Genomic DNA, 19,331 nt, shown 5'->3' with positions numbered 1-19,331 from the left:
ATGGGGCGCAAATCCATGGGTTAGGGGGCGCAAATTACTTGCCTTGCCCCGGGTGCTGACAACCCACGCTACACCACTGCACAGAAGCAAAGTACTGTAAGATCTTCACTTCTGGGCAATAACTTTAGCAATACCTAACACTTTGCTTATGTTCACATGAACACAATCAAGATATGGCTTTTCAGCTTTTTTGGGGGGGCGGGAACTGCGTGCTGGTATCTTTCAATATTTGATTTTTCATTTTAAAACAGATTCTATATTATTTCAGGGATGACTTTAACTGGACTGTAGAAAGATAGTAAAGGAAATTCTTCGTCACTTTGCATGTCATGCCTCTTCTTGTTTTATTCCTGTGTAAAATGTCATTTTAAAGAAACTGTTGTCAGGTAATGAAACTTTGGGAACTTATCTTTAAAATGATATAGAACATGTTGACTATATACTGTATATCAGGTTTGTCCAACTTCCAAGAGACTGTGATCTACTCCTGCTATAAAAAAAGCTGGTTGTGCTCTACCCTCTGGATTGACAAAGTTGTTGGGCTTTTTTTAGAAAGTCAAAATCAAAGTTGCTGAGCTTTTGGGGGACAGTCAAAGTTTTTGAGCTTTTTTTTGGAGAAGTCAAAGTTGTTGAACTTTTTGGGGAGCTCAGACTTGTTGGGGGATTGGAAGGGGTCCCGTGATCTACCGTGATCTACCACAGGCACCCCGCGATCTACCAGTAGATCGCAATCTACCTGCTGGCCAACCCTGCTGTATATAAATGAAAAATGAGTCTGTAGGTTGACATTTTCACGGAATTACCCTGAGACACAAGGTGGCAACAGAGAGTCATTAGAATCACCTTTATTAATGCTGAATGAGATCTTCTTGGGAGGCCGTAGCTGAGTAGCTTTATCTGCGTGGGGGAGCTTAAAGCCCCAGTTAACAATGGAGCGATGAGGATTGTTTATTTTGCCAACTGTGGTAGGCTAGGAGAGTATGCAAACAGAGAAAACACCTGCAGTACTGTGGACCTGTTGCAGATCCCTCCAAGTGTCCCTATTCTCCAGAGACGTCCCAGAGTTAGAGAAGCTGTCCCGGTTACTGATTTGGTCCCACTTTTCATTAGGATGCACCTATTTTCATTGAAGGGTATGGAGTTATCCAACCCCTCAGCCATCTGAAGGCAATCCTGTATAGGGAAGGGTTTTTTTTCTTAATGTTTAATGTTTTATTGTTTTATTAATGTTTAATGTTTCTATATATGTTGGAAGCCGCCCAGAGTGGCTGTGGCAACCCAGTAAGATGTGTGGGGTATAGATAGCAAAATTATCATGATGGAATGGGACGTCCCTATTTTCACCAGAGAAATGTTGGAGGGGATGCTGTTGCTTGCTAACCAGGAAACAGAACAGAACTGAGACGACTCAGTTTGTAGAGGATGAGACTCTTAATCTCAGGAGTGCAGGCTTGGGCAAAAGGTTCATGCATTGCAGGGGGTTGGACAAGTTGACACTCATGGTCCCTTTGAACTCTACAATTCTATGATTCTTGGATACTGTATATCAAACACATATTTGTGGCTTTGGGTAGTTTATATTATGCTTCCAAGATTTGGGATATGAAAAGATCTAGCATATTTGGCAACAATCAAAATGCAAGAGGAAGGTGAGAGCAGGACAGTAGGTCAGCATGATGATGGTGGTGAAGTTATATGTTTTACTGCCCCCCGCTTTCAATTTAAGGTTGCAACAATTTAAGATACAACATTAAAAACAGTTTGAAAACTTACCAGTACAAGAAAAAATAGAATCATAAAAAAGAGGGTGGGCTCTGAAAATATATTTCTCCAGTGTCACATAGTGTCCTCCATACGTTGTTGGATTCCAGCTCCCTGTTAGGATTCCTGCTCTGTGTTTGCAGTCATGAGATTGTTGTCTATCACATGACTGTGTATGGTATGTATGGAGTGTTAGGGGAGAGGTAGTACCTCTGGTGTGGGAAAGGTCATGCTTCTTCTGGGGTAGTTCGTCCACCTTTGGTCCCCCACCTTGCACTCAGCTCTTGCCTGTGGCTCCTAAAAGCATGAGACAGTGGCCTCACCGTAGGAATGGCTTCCACTGGCCAGCTAAACCAGGTGAGAGTAACCGATGGGTCTCAAACCCACAGTGACTTAGAGACTTCGCCTGCATGCAAAGACAGGCTCTGGCAGACGAGATCAACTGTGGGTCCAATAGTCAAGAAGGCAGTTTGTGCATGTGCTGTAGAGAGAAGTGAGGGGCAGATGGGGTTCATCCAGCTGGGAAGGTGGCCTGTCTAGCAGAAGGAGAACTCTGATCCTGAACCTCCACTGCCTATCTTTGGGAGAAGAAAAGGCTAAGGTGTAAACCCGACACAGATCTGGAGTGGAGTCCCTAAGATAGTTGGGTGGCACCTTGTATGCCTCCTTCCAGCTGGTCCTGCAGCCAAGTTAGTGCCAAACATACTGTTCTGCTTTCCTTTAGATGATGTGAGCGAGGCCAAGACTGGGGTCTTGTCACCTGAGCAGCCCAGGACCTCCATACAAAATGCCCAGGCTTGCGCCCCAGAAAGGTCATCTCAGTCCTGCTAACATATCGGTATGACTTCATTCTCAGATGAGCACTCCATTGTCTCCTGAGACAAATGGGTGCCAATCTTTAGGAGCTGTATCCCAACATTATCTACAAGAGTGTAGGTTCCCATGTCCAACGGCAACCACCAGTAGAGCCCATTGCAGTTATCTGTCTTGGGAGTTACCAGTGGGTTTTCCACCATGACCATCCTATTCTCATCCCAGAATGACCGTAGCTGATGAACCAGCAGAAGCTAGTAAGTCTCCTCACAATGAAGTCTACTTGCTTCTCCGTCAACAGTGTTGGATGTGGAGTAAACTCAGGCTGTATACCTGTTCCTTGAGGGAGGGTGCAATCCCATCTAGAACAGGCTGCCATGCACAATTCCTGGACTTGGGAGCCACTCAACCGCAGCACCTTTATCATGTCAGGACTCACTCTCTGCTCCTCAGTCCTCATCTTGGTCCTATACTTGGTTATATTTTGTTCACGGTCAGAAGGATATAATGGTAAGGGAAGGGTTTCACTTCTAGATATTAGCATCTCTCCGCACTTTGGTGTGCTGACAACTGTAGTTCTCCATTAATGTATCTGGCAGATTTCCATTGTTGCTGTTGTTCATGGCAACTTACTTCTGCATCTATTTTGTTCCACATCAGCTGGCAATAAGATGTCTCTTCTCCCCACTGGGACTGGCTTTGCATAATCTATATTTTAATCTTTCAAAACAAAACAAAATTGCATATGCATTCACCGATCGACAAAGAAAGGGGAACTAGTTTAATTAAGGCTACATTTATTTGGGGCATAACCCTGCATAGGAAAAGGTACCAAGGACACACACACAAGGCGGCACCATAATGGAAATACTGAGTATCTTCTACCATGGGAACATCGTACTTTTAAGCATAGCCAATATGCATTTTCACCACCCCTCTGTATTAAAAATCAGGGGCATGCTTCCCCCTTACACCTGTAAATGGTTCTTATTAGGATGCATAAAACAGAGCAGTGGGGCCTTTTTCAGCCTCTCCAGAAGCTACATTTCCTTCTAGTCAACTTTCCAAGGGCCACATACTGGGGGTGGGGGACCTAGAAGCAAAACCAGGCACCATCAGAGCTGCAGTGAGCTATGGTTGCCAAGTGTCTTCTTTTTCCAGGACATGTCATCTTTGTCAGGGGTAAAATTTCTGTCTGGGTGACATCTTTAAAATTCACCAAAATGTGTCTGGCTATACGGTAAATACGGTATATAACAAGGGCATCTGCCTGGTGTCAAGAGGCAGGGAGTTCCAAAGTTTATGTGCCAACCACACCAAATGACCAATTTCCAACATGACTGCAGGATTAGTATTATGAGGCACTTCTAATAATGCCAGGTCCACAGATCAAAGGGGTTAAGTGGGCTTATATGGGCAAAGTGGTGTATTTTCATAAATGCAGGCAAGCAAACAGCGATTCAATTAAAGCTCCCCATACCCATTACTACCCAGATATAAAAAACCTACTATTAAGAGCTTTCCTATTATAAATACAGTTAGAAACCACTGCAGATTTGACTTGGCCTTCATCCCACAAACTCTGCAGAAGAAATGTTGCGAGAAATGTGCTCCCTTTCCCCCCCCCAAATATCAATTTTAATATCCTGCTGTTGGGAGGCGGGGAGAAAGGAATTGCTTTTTATATAGAGAGAGCAAAGTGATGAAAGGAACATCATTTAAAGACCGACAAAGAGCTTCCATTGCTTTGCCAGGAGGGGAGGAATGCATTGCAAGGATCCCAGAGACTTCTAAGCATTTGAAAGCTTTTGTTTCTTTTCATTGGGTTCTTATTGCTTTGAGTTTTCTACATTGTTGTCAGCATTTCGGTAAGGTATAGAGGAGGTGCTTTCTTCCCAAATTGCTTTGGTGGCAGAACATCAGTGGTTGAAAGCAAGCAGCTCATCATCACTCAAAGGAAAATACATTCCTGCAGGTCAGTTCAGTTTGTGCCGTTTATCAGAAGAGGCAAGTGATTCATTGTCACTGTTCCAGAATATCTTTATTTGATACCTTTAAATCCTGTCTCTCTTTTCTCCATGGAACTCAAGCCAGTGGTCACCCATCCAGGTGGCGACCCGACCAGACCTGCTTAGCTTCAGTAAACAGACTGCATCATGAACCATCAGTCCATAACAGGGGCTGTTGGTTATCATTCCTTCTTTTTTAGCTTGCAAAAGGAGTAACAAGAGTAGTTTCGTCCTCATAAGCAAACCCAGTGCATTTTAGGGACAGGAAACTTAAGAGACAAATGGCTTGGTTAAGGCCATAGGAACATAAAAACACAAGAACAGCCTATTGGATCAGGCCAGTGGGCTGTCCAGTCCAGCACCCTGTTCTCACGGTGGCCAACCACATGCCTGTGAGAAGCTTGCAAGCAGGACCTCAGCACAAGAGCACTTCCCCCTCCTGAGGTTTCCTGAAATCCAGAAGCAATTACAGGCTTGACTACTGTAATTCGCTCTACGCGGGGCTGCCCTTGAAGCTGTCCCAGAAACTCCAGCGGGTGCAGAATGCTGCAGCGAGGCTCCTCACGGGGTCTCTGCCATTGCAGCATATTCACCCAGTGCTTTTCCAGCTGCACTGGCTCCCGGCGGAGTACAGGGTCAGATTTAAGGTGCTGGTTTTTGACCTTTAAAGCCCTTCATGGCCTAGGACCCTCGTAGCTACGGGACCACCTCTCCCGGTATGCCCCACCGAGGACCATAAGGTCCATAAATAGCAACACCCTAGAGGTCCCGGGCCCTAAGGAAGTCAGATTAGCCTCAACCAGAGCCAGGGCCTTTTCAACTCTGGCTCCGGCCTGGTGGAACGCTCTGCCTCATGAGACCAGGGCCCTGCAGGATCTGATTTCTTTCCGCAGGGCCTGTAAGACAGAGTTGTTCCACCTGGCCTTTGGCTTGGAATCAACTTGATCCCCTCTTCCTCTTTCCTTTCTCTTTCTGTGATGGAACTAGTATTTGGGGACTTTACTGGCTTTTTTCTGGCCCCTATAGGACCAGTCTGGATAGTTGGCCTTGGTGAAGATTTGACGTGTTCATCCCCCAAAAAGTTTTTGATATGAGTTTCTACTGAAATGAGGCTGCATTTTAATGTTGTATTTTAATCTTGTTTTTAAGCTGTATTTTAATCAATAGTTTTTATACCTGGTGTGAGCCGCCCTGAGCCCGGTCTTGGCTGGGGAGGGCGGGGTATAAATAAAAATTTTTTATTATTATTATTATTATTATTATTATTATTATTATTATTATTATTATTATTATTCCCCATTGTGGGATGGAGGGCTTTATTTGCAATTCTGAGAAATGAATGAACATGGTCATCCCATCCACCAGCATTCTGATCAGTTAGCAGAGTCTAAGAAGATTATGAACTGTCAGGCATACTGTTGTGAAATTTATACCAGGGGTAGCCAAGATGGTGCCCTGCAGATGTTGGACCAACTCCCATCAGCCAGCATAGCCAACGGTGATGGATGATGGATCCAACAACATCTGAAGTTGGATATCACTTTGGGAATCCTTGCCTTCTAACACATCATGGGCCAACAGGTGTCCTCCTCCTGAGTTTAAATCACAAATCATGAGAGCAAAGGTGAGGGGACTTCAGCCATTTTGAAGGGCCCAATGGGAGACTTACTGGCAGATCAATGGCAGATATCTTCCTGACTATTACTGAGAGGCAGCCACCAACTCCACACCCCCCAACTGCACCCTCTCAAGACCACTATGTGAAGGCATAGTGTTGTGTTTGGGTGATTGTCCCTAACACTCTTCAGATGGGCATAGGTTGGTAGAACACAATATTCAGTTTTGGGGGAGTGTCCGTATTTTAGAGTTAGATTTGCAGTCTTGACAGCCATGCATTTCTGGTATTCTGTTGCTCCTTATTACTTGTCGCTTGAAGGTGTTTGTTAGTTTCCTGTGAGTTGGAATGCCCAATTAATATTTTTTTTTGTGTGTGTGTGTTTTCTCCTTCTCCTAGGTAATGCATTTGTGGTGAGCCTGGCCCTGGCAGACTTAGTGGTGGCCTTGTACCCTTTCCCTTTAGTGCTCTCGGCCATCTTCCACAATGGCTGGTCCTTGGGGGATATGCACTGTAAAGCAAGCGGCTTCGTGATGGGACTGAGCGTCATTGGCTCCATCTTCAACATCACCGCCATCGCAATCAACAGGTACTGCTACATATGCCACAGTTTTGCGTACGACAAAGTGTACAGTTGGTGGAACACCATGATGTACGTCTGCTTGATTTGGGTGCTGACGGTTATCGCGACGGTGCCCAATTTTTTCGTCGGCTCTCTCAAGTACGACTCGCGCATCTATTCGTGCACCTTCACCCAGACGGCCAGCTCCTATTATACCATTGCCGTGGTCGTCATCCACTTCATCTTGCCCATCACCATCGTGAGCTTCTGCTACCTTCGAATCTGGATCCTGGTGATCCAAGTGCGGAGGAGGGTAAAGTCAGAAGTCAAGCTGAGGCTGAAGCCGAGTGACTTCAGGAACTTTGTCACCATGTTTGTTGTGTTTGTGATCTTTGCCTTCTGCTGGGCGCCGCTGAACTTCATTGGGCTGGCTGTGGCCATCAACCCTTCTGAAATAGCGCCCAGGGTCCCTGAGTGGTTGTTTGTGGTGAGTTACTTCATGGCCTACTTCAACAGTTGCCTTAACGCAATAATCTATGGACTTCTGAACCAAAACTTCCGGAAGGAATACAAACGGATCTTAACATCCTTGTGGGTGCCGAGGCTGCTTTTTCAGGACACATCCAGAGCAGGGACCGAAGTTCAGAAGAGCAAGCCCTCTCCTGCTTTAAATAACAATGACCAGTTCAAAACCGAGACCTTGTAGTTAGGGGGACAGTGGATGCGAAAGGGCGCCATTTTGTGAATTCCAACAATGCTTTTCTTAAAGTTGTACATCTTGTTCCTGCTGACCCTGTCCTGTGTTCTCCCCCACCAAATGAGCGTGCTGTGGCGACTGGAATCTCGTCTTCTTGGCAACGCACCTTCTGTTTACATGTTTCTATATTTGATAGCTAGGTATCAATATGGAGTTGGCTTTGGAATACAGAAGAAGGAGGTAAACAAACCAACAGGCTGAAGCCAGCTGTGGACTTGGATGTAGAAACAGCAGGTCTACCAGGGTCCTTCAACGTTTGTACAAAATATGGTTCTCAGGAAGCAGAATGCTTGCACTGTCTTGTCAAGATGTGTTGTGGATGGTGACTTCTAACAATTTCCCCTTCTCTTAGGGAAAAGAAAATTACTGACTGCATCTGCAGCTGAATGCCAGCCCTGTCTTACGTATAATATAGAAGAGATGTTGTCCCCAAGCTTTAGGGGACAGACAAAGAAAGATAAATCCATTCATTTTAATGCAGATTAATGAAATCTGGACCTTCTGAAACTATGCGCAGACCAAAACTACAGCTATCATTTGAACTGACACATCTCCAAATTGTGCCGTTTTCCCAGCAGAATACTCATACAAAGAAAAGCATGTATGAGAGGAACATGCGTGTTAGTAAAAAAAAAAAAATGTTCAAAAATATTATTGCAAAAATGTGTGCATTAGTACAAAAACAGGCGCTTAAATGAGTACAAATTTTCCATGTGGATTTATAATACAGTTCACAAGGTGATGCAGAAATAGGGCAAACCAGACTTGGGACTGTGTGTGTGTGTGTGAAAAACTGACGCTTGCATATTTATCCGTTCCAACTCTGAGCTGACCTATATGCACATGGTGAACAATCGTCCAGTTTTGGCATCGCAGCAGCTTGTCCCACTGCTGTCATGAGATGGCATCTTGTTCTACTTGGGCATGACGGCTGCATGAGCTGCAGGCTGGTACAACACTCCTCTTGCCCAACCTTCGTCGCCTGCCACCAGGAGAAGGCTGTAAATGGAATGGTGGGTCTGCTGCTCTGTGCCCCATTCTGCCCTCCGTAATTTGCAGCTGGGGTTTGACTTGCCCCCTTAGACTGCAAACTTGTTTAAGGCACACCTCAACCCCCAAAGAATCCTGGGAGTTGTAGTTTAACCCTCACAGAGCTAGCATTCCCAGCACTTGTGACAAACTACAGGATCCAGAATTCTTTGGGCTTCAGAAGTATTTGACATGGACTGAATCACGCTCATTGTTCGTTCATGGTGAATGTTCCCTTTTATGAGCAATACATTGTTTTTCAACTGTAGAAAAACTGTATGTTCTTTACCTTTTCCCTGCCACTTTACTGCCTAACTTTGATTCAGTTCCTTCTCGCAACCTCCCATCGTAAAGACGCTGTAAATGCAAGGGGCAATTCATTATGATACGGCAAAGAAGAAAAAGCTATTTTAGTCAATTTTGACAGAGGTTATATGTTTTTAGTGTGACTTTGAAACTCAGGAAGGATATACCGAAACTGTGTGGAGACCTCTGTATACTTGCATATTTAAGAAATTATCAGTTCCGTTTCGAAGATTTACAGAATTAATACCAGCATTTGAATATATATATATTTATATATGTCAGGTAAAGAAAAGAAAGCTGAAGTTTAATGTTCATAATGCAAAAGGGGGGGAAGCAGGGGGAGATGATGACAGTTTAGAGATCTACTGCTTTCAGAACAGAGAGATGTGTTCTCTCAAGCATTTTATTCTCTCTTAAATAATGGGTTTCCGTGAAGGGATTGTATTTATTGTCAACAGAAGATACACATGTGATGTGCATTTTGTTCAGCGTGTCCAACTGGCAATAACTCTAGAGCCTACGAAAGTCTTTATAGTCCCAAAAGACATGGCATGGTTTCTGCCCATGGCGCAGAATCCACACAGGAGCATGGGAGGACATTTATGTGCCATGGGCAGACAAATGTATTCTGCCCAGCAGCCAGGAGTAGGAATGGGGGAGGGATTTGATTTTGGGTTGCTTCTCGCCATGGACCAACCTAGTCTGAGCTCGCTAGCAGACCAGAACGCTGCTGCCAGCCGTATTAAGCACATCTCCAGATTTTGCAATATAGTTTCGGTCTGGGAAAAGTTTGCATGAAAACACACATTGAATCTTAAGGATATATGCATCGAAAGTGGCATATTTTATGTACAAAATGCAGGCAGCCTAAATGTGGACTTTGCGTCCGTTCTGACAAGAAGAGGTCCACGCAAAATGGGACAAAGCAGAGCTATGACGTGAGTGCCAGTGAGAATGGAACAAGATGGAAGTGGCAGTTTAGCTCATCCCTAACTAGGAGACGAGTGGGACGCAGGTGGCACTGTGGGTTAAAGCCTCAGCGCCTAGGACTTGCCAATTGAAAGGTCGACGGTTCGAATCCCTGCGGCGGGGTGCGCTCCCGCTGCTCGGTCCCAGCGCCTGCCAACCTAGCAGTTCGAAAGGCCTCTTGAGTGAGATGGGCGCACAACCCCAGAGTCTGTCAAGACTGGCCCGTACGGGCAGGGGTACCTTTACCTTTACCTTTAACTAGGAGACGGGTAGATTCTGTCGAACTCCTGTGGGGCACCTCCCCTTATGCTATATGAGGCATAGGGAATGTGTGTGTCAGGCTCAATGGATTCTCTCCTCCCCTGGTAGCATCGAGGATCAAAGAAGAAACAAGAGAGTTCATATTTGTGGTTTTTATTCAGCAATTGTGGAACAAGGCAAGCGGCCCAGTCTTAACACCATGGTGACGTTGCTCACTCTGAGCCCCTTCCTTTCCCAGCAACAGCCCGTGGCTGTACAGGAGGCCTAAGGAGTCAAATGTCATCGAGCCCTTTGCTCTTCTGAGTGAGCGACAAGTACTGGGTGAGGGTGGGGCTTCTGTGCTCTCCAAGGAAGTCTCTGCTGGCAGTTCTCCAACTCCCCCTCCTTCCCCTAAGATCTCATAACTTGGCAGCTCTGTGTTTTGTTGTAATACAATCCTGAAGGAGCGTCTCCACCCCCATCGTTCACCCTGGATGCTGAGGTCCAGCTCTGAGGGCTTTCTGGTTGTTCCCTCACTGCGAGAAGCCAGGTTATAGGGAACCAGTCAGAGGGTCTTCTCGGTAGTGGCACCCGCCCTGTGGAACGCCTTCCCATCAGATGTCAGGGAAGTAAAAAACTACCTGACTTTTAGAAGACATCTGAAGGCAGCCCTGCTTAGGGAAGCTTTTAATGTTTGAAGTTTCATTCTTATTGGTGATCTGTTGGGAACCACCCAGATGGGTGGGTAATAATAATAATAATAATAATAATAATAATAATAATAATAATACTGTTCTCCCTCTTCTTACTGGGGAAAGGGCAGCTGGTTCCCCCCCCCTCCTCCAAGGGAAGCAGAGGGGAAGGAGGGGCCAGTTCAGTCCAGTCCCTAACACTGTGGTTTCGCTCTGTAAATTTTGATCCGGTCAATGCTCAACCAGAAGCTTTTGATGAGCTGTGATGATCTAGCTATATTGAAATCCTACTGTTGTGTCACAGTCTAGTATGACCAAGAGACAGAACCCAAAGTGGCACTATGTAGATGAAGAGCAGGGCTTGATTCTCAGCAGCTGGCGCAACACAGAGAGCAGGCTGTTCTCCTCCTCCCCACCTACTCAATAGTCCTGTTGTCATCCGCACCACACCAGTCATAATGACAGACAGTTTTCTAGTCAAACATAACAAACAAGATGTCATGGATGCTTTTGTTCAGATTCTATGATTCTATGAATGTGGCTTCGCTACCTCTCTCCCCTCCCATTGGTTGAGGACATGTCTGGATTCAAACAGGGTTAACTTTTGTCTGTGTGCTTCTATTTATTTACTTTCAATTGGTGCATGAGGTGAAGAGTTTTAAAGAGACTTTTCTCTGTGCAGAAATAAAAGATGTTGTAAATATGTTGTGAATCTTGTATATTGCATTTTTCTGCAGGACTTTCTCTTGGAGCTGGGGGGAAATCCTGTTTCCTAATCTGTTGGGAATTGTTGTTTTCACTGGCTGGTACTATGAAAGCTATCATACTAAATACAGAGGTTGCCTCGAGGTTTATCAAGCGTGTGAGGAATTGATGTCAAATTGTATAATGCGTCATTGGCTTTTTCTCCCCAGCTCCTTTGCTGTGCTATTAGCTACATCTGGGGCAATGGAGGACGGGGGATGGATAAATCCTGGCATTATGACCCAAAGTCTATTTTATTGTGAATATTTTGTAACTGCAATGGGCTTGAAATAACCTCCAGTGCTATTTTTAATTACATTGTAAAGGAAATCACTAATATGATGTAAGAGCGAAATGGTTTTCTTCTTGCTTAGTAGCGAGTTGACCTGAGCTTGTAAAACACAACGAGGGCATGGAATATTTATGTCTCCGTTATGTGCTCACCGGCAAATGATCCTGCAGTTTCTTCACCCGGCAAAAGTCCTGGACCCAAATTTCAGGAGTTACGATGAGGTTTCAGCAGTTGTACAAAGCCACTTCTAAGTGTGAATCCGCCAAGCTCCTGCACTTACTGAGTCGTGATGACGTGACTGAAATCTCACTGACGCCTGGAATGCTTCCACAAGGAGTTCATTTCAGGGCACAGAACATTTTAAATGATATCATTAGTAGATATGTTCGTGCTGTGCCAAATATTTCTTGGCGTTCTCCCCCACCCTAACATTTGCTGTCAATTCACAAGAAAAGAAATTGCATTCAAAAATTATCCAACAGGAGAGAACATTTGGGTAACATTCGCATGAACAGGGGGCAGGGTTTTCATCGCACTTTACCTTACTTTCAAGATGGCCAGTTTTTTGTTGCTTTTTTTAAAAAAAAAATGAGTATCAGTTCTTTTCATTTTATGAATCATCTTTATGGAAGTCTGCATTTACACTTCCTATAAACCTTGTGATGTCCTGGAAGTCTGGTAAGCCAGGGAAGCTGTCTTCACTCTCCTGACAGCTATCCATTGTTGTTATAGAAGTCATAGGTACCTTCTACTGAGTCAGACCACACTACCCTCAGCCACCACGCTATGATAAGGTTAACTCAGCCCCATAACCACTGAAATTATGAACTCTCCTGCAAAGGAGGTAGAAAAACTGAACCTTCATTCATGGGGAAAGAAAGTAGCTGAGAGGCACCTCACCATGATAAACAGAGGCACACTGGAAGTTCTGGCTAATAAAGACATTGTTTTAGCTAACAGAGCTGGGAAACAGAAGGTTTCAGAAGGTCCTAGGTTTGATTCTTGCCATCCCCCATTAAAAGAAGGCTCAGGAAGGCTGTGACAGGAAAGAACCTTAGGAAGACAGGAAGCTGTCCATATTGAGTCATGCCATTGGTCCATCCAGCTCTATATTGTCTACAGCAAGGCCTACACTGGTCTACACTGACTGGCAGTAGACCTCAGATCAGTAACACTCCTCCTTTAAACTCTGGAGAACTGCTGTCAGACAACGCTGGTCTAGAAGGGTCAATGATCTGAATCAGTATAAAACACCTTCATGTCTTCTCATTGTGGTGGAGTAGCTGAAGCTTGGAACTCAAGGTGGCATACATAAGATTTTAAGAAAGTCTTATTCAGGCAGAGAGGAGACCCAGATCTGCTTAGCGTCACCAAGGTTGCTCTATCACATTCCCTCAGACCGTATCACAGATTTGTTTTCTCCAACCCCTAGCTTAGCCTTCTTTCTATGCATCATGTTCTAGCAGCCCACTATGAGAACAAAATACTGGACTACGTAGGGCCTTTAGTCTGATCCAGCAGCAACAAGAATTATTCTGGAACGCATTAATACTTTCTGTAAAGAATGCATTTTATTTGACCCGTTGTGGGTGATGAGTCGTTCACCATCTGATATGTTGTCAAAGCATGCTTTCCAAGAAGGAGGAAGAAGAAGAGTGGGGAAGGAGGAGAAGAAAAGCAAGAGATCCCTTTGTCCCACACTAGGGGTAAGCAACATGATGTCCCCTGAATGCTGCTGGACCATAACTCCTGTCATCCTTGACCATTGGGCATGCTGGCTAGAGCTGAGAAGAGTTGAAGTTCAACAGCATCTGGAGGGCAGCATTGTATTGGCTATCCTGCCCTACAACCTTCTTCAGCAATGAGCAACCTCTCCTCACTTTTGCATACATATGTGCTGAATTGTACGATTTGGACCAACCTTCTACAACCTGAGCTTTCTAGATATTTTGGACTACTACAGCTCCACCAGTCCAAGCCAACATGATGAATGGTAATGGGAGGTGGGAGTTGTGGTCCAACACATCTGAAGAACACCAGGGTAGGAAAGGCTGGACTGGCCAAACACCTTCATTAGATCACCCCATATAAATTATTCTGCCACATTATCATCTGTACAATAATACGAAGGAGAATTTGCCATGTTGCTGTACACCCTAAGTTTTAACGTTCCACTTTCGGGGAGTGGTTGCCAGATCTTTCTGTGTCAATGTCTGTGTTGGGAAACCCCAGCATGTTCCACAGCATCTTAGGACATCTTCCAGGATGTCCTATCACTTTGTGGAAGTGTTGTGGTCTCAGCATGAACACCCTGCTTTGAGGTGGATATTCAAACCTTTAAAATGCGATTTCCACCAGAGACAGACCAGAATTAGCCATGTAAAAGCTTTTCTTCATGGTGAGAGAATGGAAGAAGAAACAAACGTTGAGCTAATTTGTTGGTGAATACAGTGGTACCTTGGGTTAAGAACTTAATTCGTTCCGGAGGTCCGTTCTTAACCTGAAACTGTTCCTAACCTGAGGTACCACTTTAGCTAATGGGGACTCCTGCTGCCACCGCACAATTTCTGTTCTCATCCTGGAGCAAAGTTCTTAACCCGAGGTACTATTTCTGGGTTAGCAGAGTCTGTAACCTGAAGCGTCTGTAAACTGAAGTGTCTGTAACCCGAGGTACCACTGTACAGCGTTTCTCATGGTATGTTTTTACAAACAAACTTGAAAAATACGAGTTCTCATCTGGCAGGCCTGTTCCTAACCCAATAATTCCATCTACCATCTACTCTAGTTTAGAGATGGGAAGGCCTAGAATTTTTTTTTTTAAGAAAATCAGGTTTCCCCTGCATTTCATGCAATTTGTAAAACTACTCCACACTGAACTTTTTTTCAATTTTTCCAAAATTTCTTTTTTTTTTCTGGGGGGAAACGGGGGAGTGGGGGTTCTCATGGCTTCAAAATTTCCATAAATTTTACATCTCTACCCTAGTCCCAGACTCACTAACTGTTTTAACTGAGGCATTAAAACTGTTCCCTCCACAATATTTCCCTCCTTCTCTCTTACTTGGACATTCTGTAGTTCAAACAAGGCCTCACCGCCATCCGATAGGAACTGTAAATGAATCTTAACATGTATACCTAACGTCCACAAATCTGCACATTTTGTGGAAGATGGATAGTATGTTAGCAAACTGTTGTTCATTGAATGTTGTCCATTGCTGCTTTTCGTATGTCTCTCTTCTTCTCATTGGGGAACCCCTTGCAAGGTATTCCAAGGGTGTCCCAGAACACAATTTTGCAAAACATTGCTTTGGGGAAAACTTAAGTTCTCTGATGCTTAACCATCCTGATGCACTCAGGTATTCAGACCTACTTGTTGCTGGAGTGCTAAATCTATACTTGGGTTGTACTACTTTAAACTGTAGTGGGGGACTCATAGCACTGGACACAAACAAATCCCTGGGCATAGGAAACTATATTTCAGGTAGAAGAATAGCTTAGGAACCTTTCTCCCTGTTTTCTATGCGCTGAGATTTCTTTTTAGGTGAAGGAGAATTGGATCATACAAGCCCCTATCAGCAAGTCAGTAAAGGACCCCTGGACAACTGTCCAGTCAAAGGTGACTATGGGGTTGCGGCACTCATCTCACTCCAGGTCATGTGGCCAGCATGACTAAACCACTTCCGGCACAACAGGACACCACGATGAGTGCCAGAGAGCATGAAAACACCATTTACCTTCCTGCCACAGTGGTACCTAGTTATCTACTTGCGCTGGTGTGCTTTCGAACTGCTAGGTTGGCAGGAGCAGGGACTGAGCAATGGGAGCTCACCCCGTCACGGGGATTCAAACCACCAACCTTCTGATTGGCAAGCCCAAGAGGCTCAGTGGTTTAGACCACAGCCTTCAATGCAGGTTTAGTGCAGATGTAGTAAGAACTAGATTTCAGTGCTGCATGCACCACATCTGAAATTAAGGTGACATCTGAAATTAAGGGCCATTCTGCTTGCCTTGGAACCGCAGTTAACTGGGAAGCGTGTGCAGGTGGAGAACAGAAGCCCAGCATGAGAAGGGCGTCTTCGTAAACATTGTCCATGCAGGGTCAATCTCAAGCCACACTGCAGCGTTTTAAGACTGTGTGTCAAAGACATTTACCTATTTGAAATGGGGTGAATCGCCCCATCACCTGCTGTTCCCTCCCTCCCTCCCTCTCTCTCTCTACCCCTTTGCTCCCGATAGCATGGAATGTCAACTGCAGTGCCAGACTGAAAGTGGACTTTTCACACTTTGGGAATGTTTTGTACAGTTAGCAACTATAAACTCTAGAGGCGTGAATGTTCAGCTCCCAGCACTTCAAGGCTGGATTCTTCAGTGCTGCTGGAGGCAGCTGCCAGGCAGCGAGCCTTTGAACAGAAAAAGTGCCCCGACGGCACAGCTAATAGCCCTCACTGCTGTATACCATCGACAGACCTGGCACTCCCGTTGCAACGCAATGCGCCTACTCTGTCCTTCTTTCTACCACAATGTCTTCTGTACTAGTAAATACCATTTGTAAGTGATTCCAAGGTGTGTGTGTGTGTGTGTGCGTGCGTGTGTGTGTGTGTGTTTGTTTGTGATATATATGCCTGATTCTGCAACATGCATGCATCCTCATGTACGCAGGGAGCTCTGACAGACTGGCTTCCTTCTTCATTTAAATGGAGGGAGCTGGTTGACATGCTCATTCCTTTCTGTGGATAGATGATGATGAGGATTTGTGCTTTTTTCTGGGGGTACTCAAGGGTACACAATACCAGCAGCTTTCCCAACCAAATGTTTAAATTGTGGCATGCTGAGTAGTGGTACCTTTTCCCCTAAAAATAAAAAGCACAGTACCATCGTACCTCGGCTCCTGAATGCCTTGGGAGTTGTACATCTCGGCTCCCAAATGATCAAAAACCAAAAGAGACTGTTCTGGTTTTTGAATGTTCTTTTGGAAGCCAAATGTCCGACGGGGCTTGCATGGCTTTCGATTGGCTGCAGGAGCTTCCTGCAGCCAATCAGAAGCCACGCCTTGGTTTTCAAATGTTTCAGATGTCGGACCGACTTCTGAGGTACGACTGCATTCTTATTCTTATTCTTATTCTTATTATATTCACCCCATCCTTTTTCCCTGCTGGGACTTAAGGCAACTTACAGATAAAAACAAGAACCGCTAAAAAATATGACAATCAATCATTAAAATACAATTAAACAATGGCAGAATTAAAGCTATATACATATATAAAACCTGTTTTAAATAATTCCAGTACAAACATCATGGTACCAGCCCTTTCATTAAAAGCATTTGATTCCCAAAGCCTGTTGGATCAGGAAAGTCTCCCCCGACCACTGGAAGTAGGACAGGAAGGAGGGAGCCAGGCCAGCTTCTCTGGGGAGGGAGTTTCAAAACCTGGGAGCCACCACCGAGAAGGCTCTCCCTGCTTTGAAATGAATGCAGAAGAGAGTGGCCCGCATCCACCAGTGTGTGCAAAGCATCTGGGGCTGTAGGGTATCCACTGGGGTATCCACCATGCTGTCCTCTAGATGTGCTTGAAGTATATCTCTCATAATCCTTGAGCATTGGCTTGATCGTTGGTTGGGGCTGGTGGTAGTATAAGCCGGTCAAATCAGCAGCAACTGGGCCAGTCTGCTGTTGGGTGAGGAAGGAGAGCTGAAATGTTAACCTGGTTAAAGAAGAAATGGAAATTCAAACTTGCAAGGTCAGGCAATGAAGAGTTACTTGCTTCTTCTGAGTCCCTAGCTCAGCCCTAGCTCAGCAGTAGAGTGTTTGCCTTCAGTGCTGAAGGTCCCAGGATCAGTCCCTGGTGTCTCCAGGTAAGGCTGGGCAATGTCTGCAATCCCAGAGGGCTTCTGCCAGTCAGTGTAAACAGTGCTGACCGTGGCCGGATCTCCATTGATCTCATAGAACATTATATTTGAAAACGTTAAAAATGTTTGGTGCAGTTTCCCATTGCTGGTGGCTCGCTGCTCTGCAGCACCCCCTGGTGTCCCATTTTAATAACACGTTTTTATAAGGTTATAAACGATGGGTGCAGATCCGTCCCACGATGGACTTGACGCAGGGCAGCATCCTCACCTCTACTGCATAGACAATCAAAGACAAATTGATTAGTTAAAGATATTGTTCACTTTTGGATGTGAGTGAATTATCATGTCGCTTAGGGATTATGTTTGCTTTGTTCTGTTTGCTAAATAAATAAATAAATTTTGTGCACCACCCTATACCCGCAGGTCTCAGGGCAGTTACAACCTAAAATCACAAAACTGTTTTACTATTGTTTAAGTCTCTTCGGAGAAAAAGGTGGGATACTTATTTTTAAAATAGTAAATACCATATTTTTTTGCTCTATCAGACTCACTTTTTCCCTCCTAAAAAGTAAGGGGAAATGTGTGTGCGTCTTATGGAGCGAATGCAGGCTGCGCAGCTATCCCAGAAGCCAGAACAGCAAGAGGGATCGCTGCTTTCACTGCGCAGCGATCCCTTTTGCTGTTCTGGCTTCTGAGATTCAGAATATTTTTTTTCTTGTTTTCCTCCTCCAAAAACTAGGTGCGTCTTGTGGTCTGGTGCGTCTTATAGAGCGAAAAATGCGGTACATGATCTCAGTCCAATTCCTCCATGCACAATTCTCTTCCTGACCTTGAACCTTTGGTTGTTGCATTTGCAGCGTATTTTACAGAGCGGTGGGCCGTGCAGCCCCAGCTACTAGATCAAGATGGAAATTTCTGCATGCAGCACCCAATTGTGCACATGATTCCCGATGAAGTATGCACAGCGCATGTGCACCAGGTTGCATGTTCACAAGATATCCAGGTGCACATGAGCAGCCATGGAGCTATAGATCAGGGCGTATGGCTCAGATATACCGATTCTTCCATAAGTGCCATAACTCTGTGTTGGGCTATGGCAGAGCAATCTCAGAATCTGTTCATGCCTTCATCCTCCCAGAATTTCTCAAGACTTGTAAAGCAACTTCTTCTTCATAGCCAACTGTGTGCAGAAAACTAAATTAAATAAAAATATTCTGCTATTTCTCCAAAGGACTGGACAATTTGTTAAATTTGTAAGCCTTTATTCTGCTTTGGGTTTCGTTTTTTAACCAGAACTTGATTGGCATGCTGCTTTTTTTGTCATGGATGTTCAATGTTTTGTTCAATTTATTAACCTTTCCTCTGTAATGTTCGACATTTATGCTTTTTCCTCCTCTTGGGGGAGGCAGGGCAAAGGGATCTTCATTCTCTTTGAGCAAAGAAACAAATTCACTTCAACTTTGACATTGTTCTCCTGAGTAAATATTATTAAAAACTCTCTCACAGAAATTCTACGCTTTCTTCCTTATGTTTGATTATGTTTTATTTCGGACCACTACCAAAAAGTACCATATCCACATGGTCATTTATTATTGCATTTATAGCCTGTCTTTTCTCTGAGGAGCTCAAGATGGTTCTTCATTCACCCTGGTCTCCAAAGTCCTAGTCTCACACCCTAACCACTACACAACACCACCT

The 19,331-nt window shown here is 44.7% G+C and overlaps 1 protein-coding gene across 1 annotated transcript in view; it reads left to right on the top strand.

Annotated features, from left to right (window-relative positions):
* MTNR1B (melatonin receptor 1B) overlaps positions 1–9,847 on the top strand; it is a 36,343-nt gene extending 26,496 nt beyond the window's left edge. Inside the window, exon 2 of the mRNA XM_081910006.1 lies at positions 6,598–9,847. Coding sequence (XP_081766132.1) covers positions 6,598–7,466 — 869 coding nt within the window. The 3' untranslated portion in view covers positions 7,467–9,847. The remainder of the gene's footprint in view (positions 1–6,597) is intronic.
* Positions 9,848–19,331: the final 9,484 nt, after the last annotated feature.

The sequence above is a fragment of the Podarcis melisellensis genome (assembly GCF_964234715.1).
Source record: "Podarcis melisellensis genome assembly, chromosome: 4".
Lineage (NCBI taxonomy): Eukaryota > Metazoa > Chordata > Lepidosauria > Squamata > Lacertidae > Podarcis > Podarcis melisellensis.
The sequence above is the reverse complement of the archived record's forward strand: the minus strand, read 5'-3'. Positions and strand labels throughout refer to the sequence as shown.